The sequence below is a fragment of the Macaca fascicularis genome, chromosome 13 (assembly GCF_037993035.2).
Source record: "Macaca fascicularis isolate 582-1 chromosome 13, T2T-MFA8v1.1".
NCBI classification, from domain to species: Eukaryota; Metazoa; Chordata; class Mammalia; order Primates; family Cercopithecidae; genus Macaca; species Macaca fascicularis.
In genome coordinates, this window is record NC_088387.1 from 85,611,301 (window position 1) to 85,632,252 (window position 20,952).

At 39.0% G+C, this 20,952-nt stretch overlaps 1 protein-coding gene across 8 annotated transcripts in view; it reads left to right on the plus strand.

Moving 5' to 3' along the window:
- FEZ2 (fasciculation and elongation protein zeta 2) overlaps positions 1-20,952 on the plus strand; it is a 116,968-nt gene that overhangs the window by 80,923 nt on the left and 15,093 nt on the right. For all 8 annotated transcript variants that reach the window (XM_074011973.1, XM_074011972.1, XM_045369510.2 and 5 more), the window contains exons 3-5: positions 4,817-4,933; positions 6,858-6,999; positions 9,439-9,707. In XM_074011973.1, the coding sequence (XP_073868074.1) occupies positions 4,817-4,933; positions 6,858-6,999; positions 9,439-9,707 (528 nt within the window). The remainder of the gene's footprint in view (positions 1-4,816; positions 4,934-6,857; positions 7,000-9,438; positions 9,708-20,952) is intronic.

The window sequence follows — 20,952 nt, forward strand, 5'->3', positions numbered from 1 at the left end:
CCTTACCAACACGGTGAAACCCTGTCTCTATTAAAAATACAAAATTAACTGGGTGTGGTGGCACATGCCTGTAATCCCAGATACTTGGGAGGCTGAGGCAGGAGAATTGCCTGAACCTGTGAGGCAGAAGTTGCAGTGCGCTGAGATTGCACCACTGCACTCTAGCCTGGTTGACAGAGCGAGACTCTGTCCCCCCCCAAAAAAAAAAACCAAAAACAGCCTTATCTGGAAAAACTCAGCAGATGAAAGTGAACACGCGATCATTCACCTATCATCTCTCTGTTGTGACATGACTATTCTAGTGATGAATAGAATTGAAATTAGAGCTCTGTTTCTCAGGGAGGATTAGCACACACTGAGTTTCTGAAAAACAAATGGGCAACAAGGACTATGTAAGAAGCCACCACATCATTCTATTACACAGCATATAATTAAACATTTTTTTTTAACCTGGCAAAGTTACTGTATTTGCCATTGCCACCTGGTGCTCTATTCGTGCCATGATTAAGCTAAGTAAAATTTACCTTTTGAAAGCATTCTTTAGATTATTTTACTTATAAAACAAAGTCTACAGAAATTTTTTTTTTTGACAAAAGAGGGATTTTTTTTTGCATTAAAGTGAGAAAAACATTCAGGAAAACTAGTTTGCTAGATTGCAGTTTAAAATTTTTCTTTGATTGAAGATTAAGATGGCACACTTCTAAATTTGATAGGTCTTTTTTAGAGTAAGGCAACTGGTATCTTTCACATTCTTACGTGGGCACATTTTTTCCATTTGATGTATCTTCAGTTTTATACAGGGAAACAGTACCACCAGGTCTGTATCTAACCCTGGCATTGGAAGGAGTGATGGGAATGCTTGGCAAAGAGAAGGCACATTTATGCCGAATGGGAGAGTGAATAATGATACCCAGGACAGCCAGGGCTAGTTTGCAAAGCCTGAAAGGTATTCCAGCTCTTAGCATATGCCATCTCTGTGGGGAATGGACTTGGCTCTCTCTCTGGAAAGATGATCTGGGATCATTTCTGTTGTCATGGAAATTTATTATAATAGTTTACTGTTATTACTCATGTGTTTTGGCCATAAACCTATTCTAAATCTGGTGCCATTCTTGAATATGCTTATATGATAGAATGCTTCTCATTCATTTCAGCTTAAGAACATCTTCTGTGCTGTATTTCTCCTTCCACATACATTTCTTTCAGGACAGGGACTTTTGTACACATCTTTATACCTTTAAGAGTAGAAATAAGAAAAAGATAACATCTTCCATAGAAGCAATTTGATTGATTGATTGATTGATAGATTGAGAGGGTGTCTCCCTCTGTCCCCCAGGCTGGAGTACAGTGGCGCCATCATAGCTCAGTGTAGCCTCCAACTCCTGGGCTTAAGCGATCTTTCCGCTCCGGCTTCCTGAGTAGCTAGGACTACACAGGAGCACTGCCATGCCTGGCTTATTTTAAGAAAAAATATTTCTGTATATTTCTGTACAAGGTCTTACTGTGTTGCTCAGGGTGGTCTTGATTTCCTGACTTCAAGAGATCCTCCCACCGTGGCATCCCAAAGTGTTGGGATTACAGGTGTGAGCCATGACAGCCTGGGCTTCCTTAGGAGTAATTTTTTTTTTTCTTTTGAGACATGGTCTGGCTCTGTTGTCCAGGCTGGAGCTCAGTGGTGCCATCTTGGCTGACTGCAACCTCCACCTCCTGGGCTTAAGTGATCCTCCCACCTCAGCCTCCTGAATAACTGGGAGTACAGGCATGTGCCATCATGCCCAGCTAATTTTTTGTAGAGATGGGATTTCACCATGTTGCCCAGGCTGTTCTCAAACTCCTGAGCTCAAGCAATCCACCCGCCTCAGCCTCCGGAAGTGCTGGGATTACAGACATGAGCCACTGTGCCCACCCTGGATTAATTTTAAAATTAAAACTTTTAGTATTTATAAGCCAGAAGGGGAAAAAGAAAACAAAATCATGGTCCTCAAGCTGAAACATAGGAAGAGTGATTGGGAAGGGGGTGTGAAGTGTTTGCAGTGTAAGGATCGATGAAGCTAATCGGTAGGTCTACTCCATGATATCGACACGCCTTTGTGATAACAGTGTACCACGTTTTCATCTTCTACGACATTGAAATCATACATCCCCTCTCATCAAGAGCCTAGTCTCTTGATCTTGCTCCTTCTTTTAAACACTAAATTGTTAAAGGAACAGCTGTCATAGTTTAAAGAGTAAATTAGAACTGTAGGACTTAAATGAAAAGGCAGTCTCTGCTCCACTTACCTCGTCCTTGATTTCTCCTTACCAGAGGTGACCGCTTTAAATATCACCTATTTCTTCTAGCAGATAACATGCTCATGCCATTTTACTTGGTATTATTTTCTCAATTTTAGACTTTATTTCTTTATTTTCTACCCAGAGAGTGAAGGTGTAGCTTTCTTACTGTCCTTTGCCAACCCCTGACACCATACCCTCCCAAAAACTTCCCTTTCCCCATCTTCCCAATGTAATTACATCAACATCTGGGGTTGAATTAATCTTCATCATTTATATTTACTTTTTTAATGTGCAGTTGACCCATTTTGATACATTTAAATTTTCTCTTTTTCTACTTAGGTTTTTTCTTAGGATACTAACTGCCTTTTTGTGGTTTATTTAGTGTATAATTAGGGGACCAATGCAGCCTCAGTAGAGCCATAGAACTCATTTTGGTAAATGGACTGCACCAGGTAATCTATCTAGTCCTTCTGCTCTCCCTCCCCACCCACGTCTCCCTCTTCTCCATGCTCTCTGCAGTAACAATTCTAATCTGAGTGTTACTCTCTAGTTTAGCTTTACAGTCGTCATTCTGGGATTTTCACTTTACTATCATGATGAGAATTCTCTTTGTCACTTGTTATTAGACCACATGTCTTTTTTCTTTTTCATTTTCCTTCTGGTAGCTTTTTGAGAAAGGGCACATGAGAGGTAAGTTTTTTCAGAACTTGTATGTCTGAAAATGTCTTTATCCTAAGCCCCTGCCTACTTGTTTTAGCTGGATATAGGATTCTAGGATGCAATTTCTCCAAATATGGAAGTTACATTGATTATTTTCTAGCATCTATTGTTGCTATTGAGAAGTCACATGACATTTTCATTCCTGATCCTTTTAATGTGATGTACTTTTTTTTTTTTTCTTCTTCCCTGGAAGATTTTAGATTCTTCTTTTTTCCACATAGTGTTCTGAGTTCATGATGCTGTGTGTTGAAGGCCATGGCCAGGCTTTTGCTAGGCTGATGCTGCAATAAGAAATAAAATGAGAAGGGATGTCGTTACTGTGCAGGAGCCTGGAGTTGCACTGTAGGATTGTAGGTGAACCCTGCAGTGTTGATGGGGCTCTTCTCCCAGTCTAATGTTGGAAAGTCGACATGCCAGTGCTTCTTCCCTTGGCCCTTCTCACCTGTAGGTTTCTTACTCTGTAGGCTGTGTTCACCTGCAGACTCCAGATGCTCATGTTATGAAGAACTAGGGAAGCACTAGGGACCTACATCCACTCCATTGTGTCCTCGGCTTTAGATATATATCCTTTGCATGGGTAAATAATTTTGCCAGGTAAAAGTTTATCATTTTAGTTATACACTATGTAATAGAATGACATGGTGGCTTCTAATGTAATCCTTGTTGCCCATTTATTCTTTGGAAACTCAGTGTGTGCTAATCCTTCCTGAGGAATAGAGTTCTAAGTTCAGTTCCATTCAGCACCTGAATGGTCATGTTGTAACAGATAGGTAGATGATAGACAGATGTTCACTTGTTCATTTTAATCTACTGAGTGTTTTCAGGCCAAGTTTTTACAATCAGTACTGGTACTAAACTCTAAGTCATTATTAAGGGGGCTGTTTATATTGGTGTGGGCAGAGTTAAGGGAAACTAACTAGATGTGGTGCAGTCCCCCAGGCTGGCAACAGAAACTGGTACTTTAGCTGTCCTGGACGTGAAGAGGTAAGGAGGGGGAGAGATTACCAGAAACTGTTGAGATGGGCTGTGTTGGAGAAGTCTGCTAATGAGAGCTATGGCTTTGGTGAAGAGCCATAGTCAACAAATGACAGTCTGACAGGGAGGAAGACAGCAGAATACATGCCCAGCCCTCACCATCCCACCCTCCTGTCTCCCAGTGTCTGCCAGTAGGGTTGAACCCACCTGGAAGCCAGATAGCAAGGGCATCCTTTGATGTCCTCCTTACCTCCTGGAGCACAGAGCAGGGTGGAAGATGGTGAGGAGGTGAGTGGTGAATCACCAGCTCAGTTAGGTTTAAAGATGTTCTTGGAGCCTAGGGTTATTAGTTTTTGTTAAGAAGAAATGTGCAATTGGAAGGGCTAAGTGTGACGCTCATGGACAGATCCTTCCTTTCAGGGAGCTGATCATCTTTTACTCAAATATTAGAAGTTAGTTTGAAGTAACTAACTTTTATGTTTTCTTTAGAATGTTAATGTCTACCAGTCTTACTGTTTATTGCTAAACGTACCCATATTCTCCCTTCTATTCACTGTGAATTCCCTATGACTTGCTAACGAATACCGTATTTTTTCTGCATATCTGTCAGCTTTTATAGCAGCCTTATGCAGCGTCTTAGCGATTTCATATTTATTCTACATTCTTCTCATTTCTGTTCAAGATGAATATGTACTCATTGCCTGGTACAGAGTGATTGTAATAATTTCTCCCTCTCGAGGGAAAGCTCTCAGTAGTTGCTTTTCTCTGCAGCCTCTTTTACTCAGAGCTGTTAACTTTGTTTTGATCAGGATGTCCTGCTTTTAATGGTGGGTATTTTTGTTTTTAGGTAAGTGACAGTTTGCTCTTTGATACGTCAGATGATGAAGAGCTGAGAGAACAGCTGGATATGCACTCAATCATCGTCTCCTGTGTTAGTGATGAGCCCCTCTTCACGGCAGACCAGGTATAGAGGAGATACTCAGCAACGCAAGGAAAGGAGACTCTAGAGCTGAAAAATGGCTTCTTCTTATGACAGTAAATGATGGCTGTTGGTTTACTTATCTTTCCTATTTTTTTTCTGGTTATACAGGCTTAGTAGTTAACTCTTCCACAGAGAAAAATAAGTATTTGTGACCTGAAGCAGAAGGGATTATGTGAGTTGGGAAGATTTCCAACATAGGCCTTGTTGAAGAGTATAGCAAGGTACCAAGGAAAGGTTATTGCTTAACCCCAAACCAGAAAAATATTGTGAATTTCCTTGTTCCTTTAGATTTACCCAAACATGGACAAACTGTCAAGTATCTGTGTAGAAATTGTTTAGTATCTTCGAAACCCTGGGTAAAAAGCATTCGCATGTATTAAAGTAACATACTGTGTGCCCCAGAAAGAAGTGAGCATTATTCCCGTGGAATGTGCTAGTAAGGTCAACCCCGTATTCACTTAAAACCAGTCGAATCAGCTTTCTCATTTTCTGAATACTCTTCCCACCTCTGTTGTATTGTTGAAATGTGATGCCAGAACTTCTTCCTGAAATAAAATGTTCCATGGCTACTTGGACTGTGAATTCTACCACACTCTATTTTTAGGCTGGAAAGACAAGGTCAGTAAGGAGATACATTATGGCAAGCTTGGGAGGAGTACATTAAAAATTTACATTAAAATTGTGTTATTTGGATCCTCCGTAGTCACATTTGTGGTTGAATTGTTCTAGGCCTGGAAAGAATGTGGTGCTTAAAAAAGCAAGGTAATAGTAGGTTGGAGGGTTGTTTTGAGGTAGAGGGTAATCTAGGGATAGACACGACCTTGAGAATTCATCGTCCCCTCACTGACCTGCCTAATACCATAAACTCTCCCTGTTTTTCAGAGCTAGAATAACAGATTCTGTAGGATCCTTGAGTGGCTCATTGTGCCATATTATATTGCCTGTTTTGGAGACTCTTATTTAATTAACATAATCCCATCTCCTTCAGATTTGCCTTTATTTTTCCTTGGTGGAAATGTTACCTGTTAAACTTTTAATTCATGAAGCATGGTAAATATGCTCATGATGTCTTACTCTTTCATTTAATTGTATTTAATTTTTTTTTTTTTTGTAACTTTATCTCCTTTTTTCTAACTGTTGAGTAATTTTCCTGGCTTTCCTTTACATTTTCGCTGAGTTCTATATCCTTCTCAACTTTTAGAATCTGGAACAGGGCAAGATACTGTCATAAGATTTGAGCAGCACTGTACTAGACAGTAGATCATTGTTTCAAGGCAGATTGTGTTTCTGAAGTTTTTCTGCTTTTCACAGCATTTTTCTCTTTGGACTTCTACTTTTTAAGTAATTCAAAAAATCCCTTTATTTTTCATTGAATTAATATATAAAATTATTTTTCTGCTGTTGAAAGAATATTTTGCTGTGGTGGAGGTCATTTCCCATTTATATATACTTATTTTGTACTATTGTATTTTCTAAATTTTATGTCAGAATTTTTGATGAGATACGTTTAAATTGAGCACTTGTATGTCTACGGTAAATTTTCTGTTATTTGCTTTCTTCTAACGATTATGATCTGGTTCTGGCGTGTCTGAAGTAAATTATTATGTGTTTGTAGCACGATTTCCTAGACTTTGCAAGACATGTTAGGGCCTTCTGAACCATGATGGACATAGTAAATCCAACTCTATTTAGGTTTGTGTTTAGTATATTGTAATTTTTTCTTGATAAACCATGTTCACTCCTACAATCAAAATTTTGATTGTTCAGAGCATCCATACCTGAACATCATTGGTTAATGGAGAATTCAGTGCATTTCTGCTCTGGGTGCCTTAGGTGAGCACCGTGTTCCAGCTAGATCATTTTCCTTTTGTTTATTTGATTAACAGTGGTATGTATGTTTTCGAAGGTTATTGAAGAAATTGAAGAAATGATGCAGGAATCACCGGACCCAGAAGATGATGAAACCCCTACACAGTCAGATCGGCTTTCAATGCTTTCCCAGGAAATTCAAACTCTTAAGAGGTCTAGTACCAGCAGTTATGAAGAGAGTAAGGGAGCCTGCTTAAATCAATGATTTCTGTGCTTTTTGTCTATATCAAATGTATAGTATGATCATCTCCAGAAAGCTTTGATTTAATCCTCCTTCTGTTTGTGTCTGTGTCCAGATTTGCTTTTTTGTTGTTGTTGTTGAGATGCGGTTTCACTTTTTGGCCCAAGCTGGAATGAAGTGGCGTGATCTTGGCTCACTGTAACCTCTGCTTCCTGGGTTCAAGCAATTCTCCTGTGTCAGCCTCTCTAGTAGCTAGGATTACAGGTGCCTACCACCACGCCCGGCTAATTTTTATATTTTTAGTAGAGATGGAGTTTTGCCATGTTGGCCAGGCTGGTCTCGAACTCCTGACCTCATGATCCACCTGCCTCAGCCTTCCAAAGTGCTGCCATTACAGGCATGAGCCACCATGCCCGGCCCCAAATTTCCTTTTATAAGGACAGCAATCATACTGTATAGAGTCTATCCTAATGACCTTATTTTAATGTCATTAAAGACCATATCTCCAAATACTGTAACATTCTGAGGTAGTAGGGGTTAGGACATCAACACATGAATCTGGAGAGGACACAATTGAGTCTATACCAAACCCCATCATATTTGAAGTGTAGAATAGATATTCAGTAATTCTTTGTCAAATGCAATTCCTGTCTATACAAATAGTCTTATGTGTTACTGTGAAGAATTTTGGGAACCATGGATCTGTTTGACGTATATGAGAATAATTAATTCTAGAAACTCTGCAGTTGATTTTCATGAAAAATTTCTGAATAACTATAACCAGCCTGTGAAGAGCCTGAGACCGGTTGGAAGGAAGGTGTGTATCTAATCATTGCCATATGACCGGTCTCCTCCTTGAGTAGGCAGTGACAGAGTCTGTATCTGCTTAACCCGTGTTGTCACCTAGTTTTATCTTTATGGCATGCCCAGTCTGAAGCTTAGTTACCTAAAGAATGTTGGTTGTATGGCTTCAACATACAGATGGTCAGACAGACCAAAGTCTTTCAGATGGTCTGATTTGACCATGCTTCTGTAGATACGGGCTAAATGGCATTAAGGTCCTGACTCCCAAATACAGTCCTGATACTTGATACAGATACTGAAATCTGTATTGGTTCGCTAGGGCTGCCAGAACAAAGTACCACAGGGTGGGTGGCTTAAACCACAGGAATTTATATTCTTACAGTTCTGGAGGCCAGAAGTCTGAGATCAAGGTGTTGGCAGGTTTGGTTTTTTTCAGAGGCCTCTCTCCATGACATGCAGATGGCTGCCTTCTCCCTATGTCTTCACATGGTCTTTCTTCTGTGTTCTGGTCACCCTATTTTATAAGAATACCGGTCATACTGGGTTAGGGCCCATCCTAATGCCCTCATTTAACCTTAATTTACCTCTTCAAAGACCCCCTCTCCACATTCTGAGGCCCTGTGGGTTGGGACTTTAACAGTGTCCTCTCTCTCACATGGGGAGAAGTGCTGAGAAAAGACTGAAATGGGGTTTCGGGGAATATTGTTCCCCTTTGTCTTCCCAGTTGTTTTAGTCCATTCTCGCACTGCTACAAAGAAATGCCTAAAACTGGGTAATTTATAGGAAAAGAGGTTTAATTGGCTAATGGTTCCACAGGCTGTACAGGAAGCCTGGCAGCATCTGCTTCTGGGGAGGCCTCAGGGAGCTTTTACTCATGATAGGAGGCAAAGCCGGAGCAGGCATCTTCACATGGCTGGAGCAGGAGGAAAGGGGCCTGGTGGAGGTGCCACACGCTTTTAAACAACCAGGTCGCATGAGAATTCTGTTATGAGAACAGCACCAGGGGAATGGTACTAAACTGTTAGAAATTGCTCTCATGATCCAATGACCTCCCAGCAAGCCCCACCTCCAACACTGGGGATTACATTTCAATATGAGATTTGAGTGGGGACACAGATACAAACCATATCACCAATTTTCAACAAAATTCACAGATTGGGGTGTATGTCATTAAGTATGTATTTAATTTAATTCTTTCAGATCAACTCCTTTCCTGTTCAGAGATATCCCAGAACCCTGCTGAACGGCTTGCAGTTTCTTGTCAGCAGGTGGATTCTGTACTTTCCCTCTGCTTTTGTGTTTGTTCTTTTCCATGTACAAGCCTTCACAGTCTTGACTGAAGTATTATTCATGGAATGATTTATTTGCACAAGTAAAAACTTTCGTTAGACTTTCTTCCCAGCAGGCTGAGAAGTGACTCACCTGCCCACTTACCACTACTCAGACCTGCCCTCCAGAAATTTTAGAATTCTGAGAAGATCACACACAGTCAGTTTAATTGCTTGGAATATAATTTTTGCTCTTTGGCATTGATTACATAGGTGTTTATTTAGTTACTCCTAGTGACTGCTCTGTTTTGCTTCCTTGAAACGCTTTTGCCTTAATATCTGCTGTATTTTGTTTTTGGTCCTAGGAGTGAAAAGGCTCTCAGTGTCTGAGTTAAATGAAATCCTAGAAGAAATTGAGACTGCCATTAAGGAGTACTCTGAGGAGCTGGTGCAGCAGTTGGCTTTACGAGATGAACTGGAGTTTGAAAAGGAAGTGAAAAACAGCTTTATTTCTGTTCTTATTGAAGTGCAAAACAAACAGAAAGAGCACAAAGAAACAGCAAAAAAGAAAAAGAAGCTAAAAAATGGCAGCTCTCAGAATGGGAAGAATGAGAGAAGTCATATGCCTGGCACAGTAAGTGGTGTTTTGCAGGAGGCGTCGAACGCTGGAAACAGGTTCCGTGGTAGTCCCGGCCTTCCGGGCTGGTGGCAGGTGCGACAGGTTGTACATGGGCAGGAGTGTTGCACTTCTACTCAGAGCCCAGGGGGATTTTATTCCAGAGTACCACTGTGCTCAGTTTCTTCAGAAAGCCGTTTTCTTGACTAAAGTGTACTGGTTATCTGAATAATACTGAAATCTTTAGCAGGGAAGTAAGTGGAAGGAAGAGGGGGCAAAAAAGGAGAATGTCTTGAAAAGAAGCTTTAGCAAGTGACCATTTTTACTACATCAGAATGTGAAGAGTGGTTATGTGTATTTGGCTAGTAATTTTTTTTTCTTATTTTTGCTGAACTCTTATGAGTCGTGTGATCAGAAATTAAAAGGGGTTTATTTAGAGGTAGCAGAACTCTGCTCAAGGCACAGATTGTTTGTAAACAGGTTTCTCCTGATTTTTCAGCGAGGTTGGAATACAAGAAGGTAAGTGACTTCAGCCATTTGGCCTACTATTTGGCAGACTAGACTGTTACCGGTGAAAACAAGTTTAGAACATAAAACGCTGACCCTTTTGATAAGATTTTTTTGTGTCGAAGTCTTGTATATTTCTACCTTGATTTTGTTTGTGTGTGAAGAAATGTTGGTTTTATTTTTAGAGTATAATGGTTGGGTAAAGGGATCTCTTTTTCTCAATGGAACATCTCTTTTAGATTTGTGATATCAATAACATGGTCTTACAAATCACAAACTAGCTATTATGGTTTGCAATAATATGAATTCTGTTTTTGATAAAGTCTGATTTATCTAAAGAATACTTACCAGGGAAATAGATCTCATTAACCAGATGCTGATGGAATCCTGGAAATACAGTTCTAGGATGGTGGGCCACCAATGAGCAGTTAACACAAAGAGACTCTTACCATGTAGCTCATTTATTATACTGTTATTAGCCTTTGAATAAATCCATTTTTTTTAGTTTAATGTTCATTTGTATCTATTTCGAAAGGATATCACTTATACATTGACTTTGAAAAAAGTTTTCAGATATCTTATTTTTAAGAAATGGCAGTGTTGATTGAATAGGTGTTTATTTAGTCATTCCTAGTGAGTACTCTGAAAAAAACCCAAAACCAGCCCACATTTGTTTGAATATACAATCCTAGAAAATTTGCTTTAAAATATTAGGGACACTATTTTGCATTTGCATCTCATATTTTTAGAACTGGCACCCTTTAAATTGTCCTGTTATATAAGTAGGATTAAATAAAATGCTTAGTTAAAAAGTCATAGCATGGTTGGTAATTTCTGCCTATTTGCTTTTAGGGATTACATGTAAATCCTCCATTTATTGCTGTTAACACTTGGCTGAGAAAAGTAAATTTATCCCTAGAGGGGTTTAAAGGCTTCTTTTTGTAACTCCCATGTAAAAAGGGTTAGAGTAAATCCATTGTGTAATTTTACATGGCATTTATATTGAGAAAGGATTTGGCAAGGCAACAGTTAGGTCTTACTTCAGCCTTCATTGGTCTTGAAATAGATTCATAGTAACAGTAAATATTTTTCATAATATTTGAACCTTTGAAGTTGCATTTTGCCTGATTTACAATTTGTGTCAAAAATTTTAATCAGTTCAATAATGGCACGGCTAAGCTTGCAGTACTAGTTTCCTGTATCCTTTTAAAGCCTAAAATGTGGCTGGGCGCGGTGGCTTACGCCTTGTAATCCCGGCACTTTGGAAGGCCGAGGTGGGTGGATCAACCTGGCGAAACTCCGTCTCTACTAAAAAATACAAAAATTAGCTGGGTGTGATAGTGCATGCCTGTAATCCCAGCTACTCAGGAGGCTAAGGCATGAGAATCGCTTGAACCCAGGAGGCAGAGGTTGCAGTGAGCCGAGATTGCTCCACTGCACTCCAGCCTGGGCAACAGAACAAGACTCTGTCTCAAAATAAAAAAAAAAAGCCTAAAATACCAGGGAAAGACCATCCTATCTGTGACACAAGTAGCCTGAAAGTTGCTCAGAATAAACCCAAAGTGAAATGGCCAGTTGGATAAACACATTCCAGGAGCTTGCCAAACATTTTACCAAGCATTTTATATCACATACAGTCTTTGCAAGACCTGGTCTCTATGAATTTACTATTATCAGTGATACTAATTCCTAAAAAATGGTGACCTCCTTAGCATTGTCATGTGTTATCTGTTTTTTAAATAACATCAGTCATTTTTTTTTTCCTACCTGAGATATTTTTGTTTTATTAGCAGGACTTGGAGTTTTTTGTTAAGTATAGAATAACTTCCTTCTGTTTTTCTTGATGTATGTTTCACTGAAGCGGTACATCAGTTTGTAGTTGGCATACCACTTTATCTAAAATTGTTACCTTGTTCTCTTTGGTCCAAAGATACTCTCATGAAATATTGCTGTGTGTATAGAGCAGAGTTAAACTTCTTAATTGTTAATTTTGGAGACAGATTTTGTTTTAAATATTTGTTGTGGTGAAAAAGAAAATAGAGGGCATAGGGATGCTATTTAGAGCATTAGAAAATTTCATTAGACCGTGAAAATATGTGAAATGTTCCAGAAAGTATTACCTGATAAAAGTGAAATATTATTTTGATTGGAGTTTTAGGTTTAAAATAATCATAATGCTGTATGTTGGGTGAGGTAAAACAGCACTCATTCATTCAGCAAGGATTTGTGGAGTGTCTTCCTGCGGCAAGTGTTCTTCAGGATACAGTGGGCAGGATGACTCATGATGATAATTCTTGCACTTTGAGAGGCTGAGGTGGGAGGATCCCTTGAACCCAGGAGTTTGAGACCAGACTGGGCAATATAGTGAGACCTTGTCTTTACAAAATAAAAATTATAAAATTAGCCAGGTGTGGTGGCAAGCACCTGTAGTCCCAACTTCTTGGGGGTCTGAGGCGAGAGGATTGCTTGAGCCCAGGAGGTTGAGGCTGCAGTGGGTCATCGTCACACCATTCCACTTACAGCCTGACCCTGTCTCAAAAGACCCTGTCTCAAACAAAAAGCAAAAAACAAAGAAAACTACAGTGGTGAATAGAATAGAATAGACAAGGCCCATCCCAGGCCTTCCTGGAGCTTATAGTCTAATGAATAGTCTAATGACGGAGAAAGGCAATAAACAAGGAAAAGAATGAATAGATGATGGAATTTTAGTGGTAAATAAAGACCATGAAGAAAACCAAAGGCTGGGTGAGGCGGTAGATAGGGATGCTGTTGGGAAGCTGTTTTGGAGAGTGTCGCTACACCACTGCTTCTCATTGACAAGGGAGGCTGCCTAGTCCCTTTCCAATTCTCAGTTGGGAGGGGAGGTTAGAGGAGTGGACCTCTTTGGGAAATGCAATTCAAGAGAATGGCAGGCTTTATAGTTCCTCTGTCCTTTTTTGCAGCATCTGGAGGAGCAGAGGATGGGGGTTAGAGAGCGGTTAAAGGGCACTGTCCATTTATCAGTGTGGTGATTTACATGTATTTCTTTGTACTGACCGTGCTGTTTTGGGTGACGCTTCTTTATACTCAAGTGTTCTTCTTCTGGAATCACATTCCTTACTTCCTTCTTCTGTCCACTTGGGGGATTTTTTTTTTTCCACTCATCCTTCAAAATCATGGCCAAGCATTGTCTTCCTTTCTTAGAACCTTCCTTGATGACTCTGTCTCTGATGCAGAGTTGACTACTCTCTCTTTTAAAGGGGGTTAGTATTATTCCTCTTCAGTATTTCTGTTACCACTGTTGTATCATACTGCAGTTTTTTGTTTTCATGCCTATCTCTGTTTTGTGTCCCTAAGGATAAGAAAGTTAACTTTACTTTCTTGGTATTCTTAGATCCAACCTTAGGTACCTAATAAATTTCTGCTGAATGAATGAGTGAACGAAAGATAAACTTGCAAATGTATATTTCGATCTTGGACCTTTCTGCCAGGTGTCAAACCCATGGACCATGAATCGAATATTGACTAAGAACTTTGGGTTAAGAGCTGTGTTTGAATCTTGGTCCTGCCAATGTTATACAGACGGCTTTGAATTTTGGAGAGATTAAATGAAATTATGTAAGATTAGCAAACATAGCAAACACCATGAGTAAATGCTAATTATTATATATGTCCAACTGCCTCCTAGACAATTCCCTTTGGATATCTTGTAGGAGTCTGAAATTTATACTGTTAAACCAAAGTTACCATTTTCCTAAAACTGAATTATTTTCCTTTGGTTAGCAAAACTAGTTTATCCACTCACTGAAACCGATAGAATTTCCAAGTCAAAGAATATACAGTTTTAAACGGCTTTAAATGACCAGCTTTTCAAATTATTCTGTAGAAATGTGGTCCAGTAAGAGCATAAGAATGGCCATTTTCCCACACCTCCCACCAACGGTGGATATTATGTGCTTTTTAATATACACCGATTGCATAGGCAAACAATGGGTTTGATCTATTGACCATTTTTGTATTCTTTTACGAGTTGCCTATTATGTTTATATGCCTATTATGAGATGTTTTCATATTTATTTGTGAGGGTACACATACTTTTGATATTGAAGCACCACACTGTGTTGTAATCATTGGCTTAAACCTCTCTTCTAACAGAGTGCAAGCTCTTTAAAGGCTCATTCACACTGCTTTCCCAGCACCTCACCTCATTTCTTGTTCTTTGCACATCACTTAATGCATGTTTGTTGAATTGAAACTTCAGCGTACAGGAGATTGAATCCCGGAGGATTTAGATTTGTAGTATTTGAATTATTATTGTTCTATTGGGGATTTTTATTGGGGGAGCCAGGCTTCTGTTATATCAAACATTCACAGGTCATTGAGTTTCAGTAGCAGTTCTCATGAATACAAGAATAGGTCGAACAACACCAGGTTATGTTGTAATTTAGTAGTTGCTATTCATCTAGTGTTATCTGAAGTTATCTGGGCATTATGGCCTACCTGCTTAGCATCATAACTTAGTAAACTTATATGTATGAAAATGGAATACTTACTCTCTGAGCATCTAGTAACAAATCTTTGACTTGACTGTCACATGTAAGGTTGCTTATGCTAAGTCTTGTTGAGAAGATAGGAATCAATAGTCTTTTCTGTTTGCCGTAATCACATTGAACTTTCAAGAGAGAATTTCTAGTGTGTTACACTCACCACTGTAAAAAATGCATGACTGCTTCAGTCAACCCTGAAAAAGTTTATACTGACAACTTTTGGGATATTAGCAATCAGTGACTAATCGTAGCAGAGAAAAGAAAAAACTGTAGAAAGAATCACATTACCCTAATTTATTGCTTTTTGGGGGTTAGGGAGAGAATTGCTTAAGGATAGGGGAGAGCTAGGGCTTAGATGATACACACTCTTTCTTGTATATATTTTCTTTCACAGATACATTGCTTCGTTTTTGTGACTCAGCTCATGTTATAATATGACTGATAGCCTTTATTTAGGGCTTCTGTTTAAAACAACATGGTCCTGGCTTTTTCCCCCCTTCTTTTTAATTTGGAATTTTTTAACAGCACATTTGCTCAGGCGATCTAGACCAGGGATTGTCAAAGCAGACTGCTGCCCAAGGGCTAAATCAACCCTTCACCTGTTTTATGAATATCGTTTTATTGAAACACAGCTATGTTCGTTCATTTATCTATCATCTGTAGCAGCTTTGGTGCTATATGGACGGAGTTGAGTGGTTGCCATGGAGACTGTGTGGCTTACAAAGCCTAAAATAATTAATGCCTGGCTCTTTACAGAAAAAGTTTGCCAATCTCTGATTTAGACTTAGTAAAATTAAAAAGTAGAGAAAAAAAGTTATGAACTCCAGTTAAGTGAGTTTGCATAGCTAAAAAGAGTACTGTAATGTGTCTGAAATTTGTATTTAAAAGGTTGCCTTGTTTTATCATGAGATTATGTTGAGTTGTTCCTTTTCTTGGAGCCCCTTCAGCAGCAGCCTGAGCTTTGCCCCCAGATAGTGACATCTTGGCTAGCCAGTCTCCAAGCTCCGTGTGGCAGCTTCTTGCCTAACAGCTGACCTCTGTGCTGTGTGTCTGAATCCCGGTAGCTAGGTGAAGAGAGCGAGCAGGTAGACCAGTGTTCTCTAGATGTGGAGACAAACAAAAGGAATAAAAATGTTGGCAGTCCCTTGGAGATCCTGTATTATACACAGTGATAAAATGTGATTTTAAAAGAAGGTTAGAGGAGAAGTGGAAAAGGCACTGAGTTTTTTTCCCCTTTATCTTTTTTTTTTTTTTTTTTTTTTTTTGAGATGGAGTCTCACTTAGCTGCTCAGGATGGAGTGCAGTGGCGTGATCTTGGCTCACTGCAACCTCCGCCTCCCGGCTTCCAGCGATTCTCCTGCCTCAGCCTCCCGAGTAGCTGGGATTACACGCACGGGCCACCCCGCCCGGCTAATTTTTGCATTTTTTTTTTTTTTTTTGGTAGAGATGGGGTTTGACCATGTTGGCCAGGCTTGTTTCGAACTCCTGATCTCAGGTGATCCACCTGCCTTGGCCTCCCAAAGTGCTGGGATTATAGGAGTGAGTGACAGTGTCCAGCCTTTTTCCCCTTTATTTAAGCAGTGGTGCTTGAGATACTAAATTCTACTTGATACACATTTTTTTTTTTTCTTTTGAGACAGGGTCTCACTCTGTCGCCCAGGCTGGAGTGCAGTGGTGCCATCTGGGACCACTGCAGCCTCTACCTCCCGGGTTCAAGCGATTCTCCTACCTCAGCCTCCCGAGTAGCTGGGATTACAGGCGCCTGCCACCACACCTGGCTAATTTTTGTATTTTAGTAGAGATGGGATTTCACCAAGTTGGCCAGGATGGTCTTGAACGACTGGCCTCAAGCGATCCACCCACCTCGGCCTCCCAAAGTGCTGGGATTACACGCGTGAGCCACCGTGCCTGGCTCTGATATACATTCTTGAATGTAAATATTGACATATTTTAACAATAATTTGTTGGTGATATTTGATAGTATCTTGCTGCATTTTCTTTAGTGCAAAGCATTTACTAAAAATTACTATTAGCATGATGGAAGGTCATTGTAGGGTGGAGAGAAACTTGAATATATAATGGTTATTTTAATAATTCAAAGCTATGAATTATGAATGACTTTAGATGTGGAACACATTTGTTTTATGAAAAATAATATTACCTAGAGAAATATGTCGTCATCAGTTTTTGATATGTTTTTCTCATCTACTCTTTGTTTTCTGCAGTGGTTTTTGGTGGTAGGCTGGTAAGGGTGAACTTTCATGACCAAGCAGTTAATGTAGTAAAAATCAGGAGTCCATTCTTGACTTCTTTACGTCTTAGAGAGGCCATTGTTAATATACACAAGTTCACATAAAAGCTGTAATCTGCCAGGAAGTTGCGTTCTTCTTGTATACAGTCTTGTGTGCCACATAGTGGTATTTCAGTCAGTCATGGACTGCGTATAGATAGATGATGGAGTCAGGATTAGAATGCTGTATTTTTGCTGTACTTTTTCTATGTTTATCTACATTTAGATACACAAATACTTACCATTGTGTTACTGTTGTCTGTGTTATTCAGTATAGTAACAGGCTGTGTCGGTTTGTAGCCTAGGAGCAATAGGCTGTACCATGTAGCCTAGGTATGGAGTAGGCTATACAATTATGTAGGTTTGTGTAAGTACACTCTGTGATGGTCTATACAACGACCAAGTTGCCTGACTCATTTCTTAGAATGTATCCTCGTTTTTAAGCAGCACATGACTGTACTTAGAGTATTTATAAGTTTCAGGAAGGAATTTCTAAAATTGCCAAGATCAATTATTCTAGTTTTAGTGGCTTTGAAAATATTTGGCAAAAATTAATTTAGTTTCCACATGAATATTAAGTTACATAAAAATTTAAAAAAAATCTTCAAATATAAAAAATTATTTAATGTTAATTTTGAAGATCTTTGTATTAAATTTTTTCTGCCATAAAAATAAACTTATATAATAGGTGTTTAATATTGAAGATTTTCAAGTGTGTATCTGCTTAGGTATGATGTATATTTTCTAATTTACTTAGATCTGTTTTTTTAAAAAAATATTTTTGGTAGAATTTGCTTTTATAACTGCTTTATAATTCACATTAAAATTATTTGAAGTGTTAAAACAAGATATTACTTTTACACCTTAATAACTATTTGAATATTTTTACTCTAAATTTTCTACACTTGTTTCCTCATGTTTTGATTATTTTATTAAAAATTAAACCTATTTTATAAATTAATGTTTGAAAATCATATTCAAGCTATTGAAAATGACGTGATTTATAAGGAACAATAATTATGTTTTAATTTTGCTTTCGTTTGAACCTCCTGAGTATAAAGAATATTAATGAAGTAAGAGTAGATTAGAGTAACAGTCAGAAATAGATGAAAAGCATTCCTTGATTGCTTTTTCAAACCTTTTTTCTGACATTGAGCTTTGATATTGAGATTTTTAAATGATTTCCTGGCCAGTTAGAAATCTGTACCAGTTGGTGTCAGGTGAGGCTGAGAAACAAGTTTGGTAGCAGGAATAGTGTAAATTTCCTGGGCCCTTTGTTTGTCTTGCTTTCCCTGTCTTGGATGTTGCTTTCTGTGAAGTTGGTTGAACTGGTGAATATGCTGTGTGTAGAATAAGCTGATATGTTTAGGATACCAGAGAAGAACTAACAAACTACAGCACTGTATCTGATTCTTGTTCACTTTAATGTAGCATAGTGTTCTCCAGCTCTTGTCTTTTTATTGTTCAGAAAGACCGAATTATTTGTTAACTTGTTTTCTGTTTAAACTTTTTTGCTGATTCTGTACTTAGTCATAGATAGTAATGTCTCTCTTTATGTTGTTTTCAGTCCTATCAGCTAGGAACTATAATCAGGGATTTCTTCTTTCTCAGCTGCAGTTTTATTTATATTAGAAGAACTTGAAATGCTGTTTTTGCTGTTCTGGAGAAAAGTAGAAAGGTGTGGTTATTTCTCTTTGGGAGTTGTGTCTAAAATATTATTCTAGCCTTTTTATTTTCAGGAATTATAGCCAATACTTTTTTGAATATTGATATTTGCTGAGCACTTTGCTGGGTACTTGCATGGATTATTTCATGTAACCTTCACAACAACCCAGTGAAGAAGGTATTACTGTTATTATTTCCGTTTCATAAATGAGTAAACAAAAGCTTCGCAGGGACCTTAGCTCACAGAACCAGCATGCATTGGAATGAGGTTGTGGAGTTACTTAGAGGTGGATGGAAGGATCCTTGGCTTGAATTTTCCTTTCCTGAGCTTTGCCAGGATGTTGTAAATGGGCCTTGGGGATCTTGGCCCATTTCTTTGTCTTTCAGATGTTGGTGAATTTTTATAAATCGATATCCTATTTACACATTGTTGCTCCTGGTTTTGTCTGAGAAAAGTTTCCAGATAAGGACTGATTTTGAGACTTTCAATACATACTTAAGCCAGGGAAGGAAATAACCACGAGGCAGTGGTGAGTATTCTCAGCATAAATACTGGTGTTGAAGCTGTGTATTGAATACCCTCTTCCTCCGTCCTTGCCACATTACTTTGGCATTTGTCAGTAGTGAGGGCAACAATAAAGTAAATACTGCAATGCTTAATCATTTTCCTGCTCACAAATAGGCTCCTATCAAAAATTCCATTCTGAGAGGGACATTTTATAGCACTATTAACTCCTTCCTAAAGAGGTAGTGGGAAATGGATGAATCAGTTACAAAGTAACTTTAGATTCAGAATTTTCACCAGCTCTTCACTTTGAGTTTGAACACTTGGATTCTGTATTTCAGACTTGGAAATGGTAGATTAAATGGAGGGAGGATTGGGTTTTCTGATATACTGAATTATTGCAGTTATTTAAATTAAACTGTAACAAATCATTTTTTCCTTTCTTTTAAAAAATTATTTACTTATTTAGTAACAAATCTTTAGTGTCCTTCATTTCATTCAGCTCATAACCCTGAGACTTAGCTCTGTTGGCGCTTTGATATGTCTGTGGTACTTTAACCTTGAGAAATGTTAACAAAGAAATGCTTCGCTCCCTTCCCCCCTCCCACTCTCTCTCCCTCCTCCCCTACTCCTTCTGTCTCTCCCTCTCCTTGTCCTCCTACTTATAAAATTTAAGCATAGAGAAAATCTTCCCTCTGGCCCAGTTAAGCACCATAAGCACCTAATAATACCGCATCTGTTCTCAAGGTTGTAAATTAGTGCTTCTAAATGAGGTGACGTTTACGAAAAAGTAAATTTAACCTGCCTCTGAGGTTTTATCTTTTTAAAATTCATTTTGCCTTCCAAAAGGGTGTATGATTTTTTGGAATTTACAGGGCAGCCATAAAACAGAATGCACAGTATGCTCTACACAGTTCGTTTCCTGTTTCTTCCTGGTCTCACTGCCCTGGTCTCTCTTTTCCTTTATCCTTCTAGTTCACTGATCTTCTACTTGCTACTATTTGAGTATCCTAGCTAGAGGTTTGAGATTTCTTCCTTTTTTTTTTTGAGACGGAGTCTCGCTCTGTTGCCTGGGCTGGAGTGCAATGGTGCGATCTCGGCTCACTGCAACCTCCACCTCCCGGGTTCAAGTGATTCTTCTGCCTCAGCCTCTCGAGTAGCTGGGATTACAGGCACCCGCCACCATGTCAGGCTAATTTTTGTATTTTTAGTAGAGACAAGGTTTCACCAGGTTGGCCAGGTTGGTCTCAAACTCCTGACGTCAGGTGATCCACCCACCTCGGCCTCCCAAAGTGCTGGGATTACAGGCGTGAGCCTCCGTGCCCGGCAGGGGTTTGAGATTTCTTAGTCACTCCATTGTTTTATGTTTTACAAACCGCGCCAACAATATTATTTCATTAATCTCATGTTACTTTCCTAGACTAGATTCTTCAGGGGACTTTTCCAGAACTCCATTGTTCACTCTTCTGAAAAGTAACTTTATGTTCTGTCATGTCATCTTTATTCTGTTCACATTCAACTTATTTTGGGCTTTTTTTTTTTTTCTTTCTCTCCTGCAAGAAGTCAAGACACCTCATGATATGGTGAAAAGATCACAGACTCTAAGGCTCTTGGGTTCTGGTATTAGGAGTGTCACAACTTCAGCTTACGAGACGTTTATAAATGCCTGCTATGGCTCAGGCACTATGGAAGCTGCGGGGATGGAGAGATGCATAAGACCTGTCTCTCCCTTCAGAATGTAGTCATTTCCTCATAAGAAAATGAAGCCCT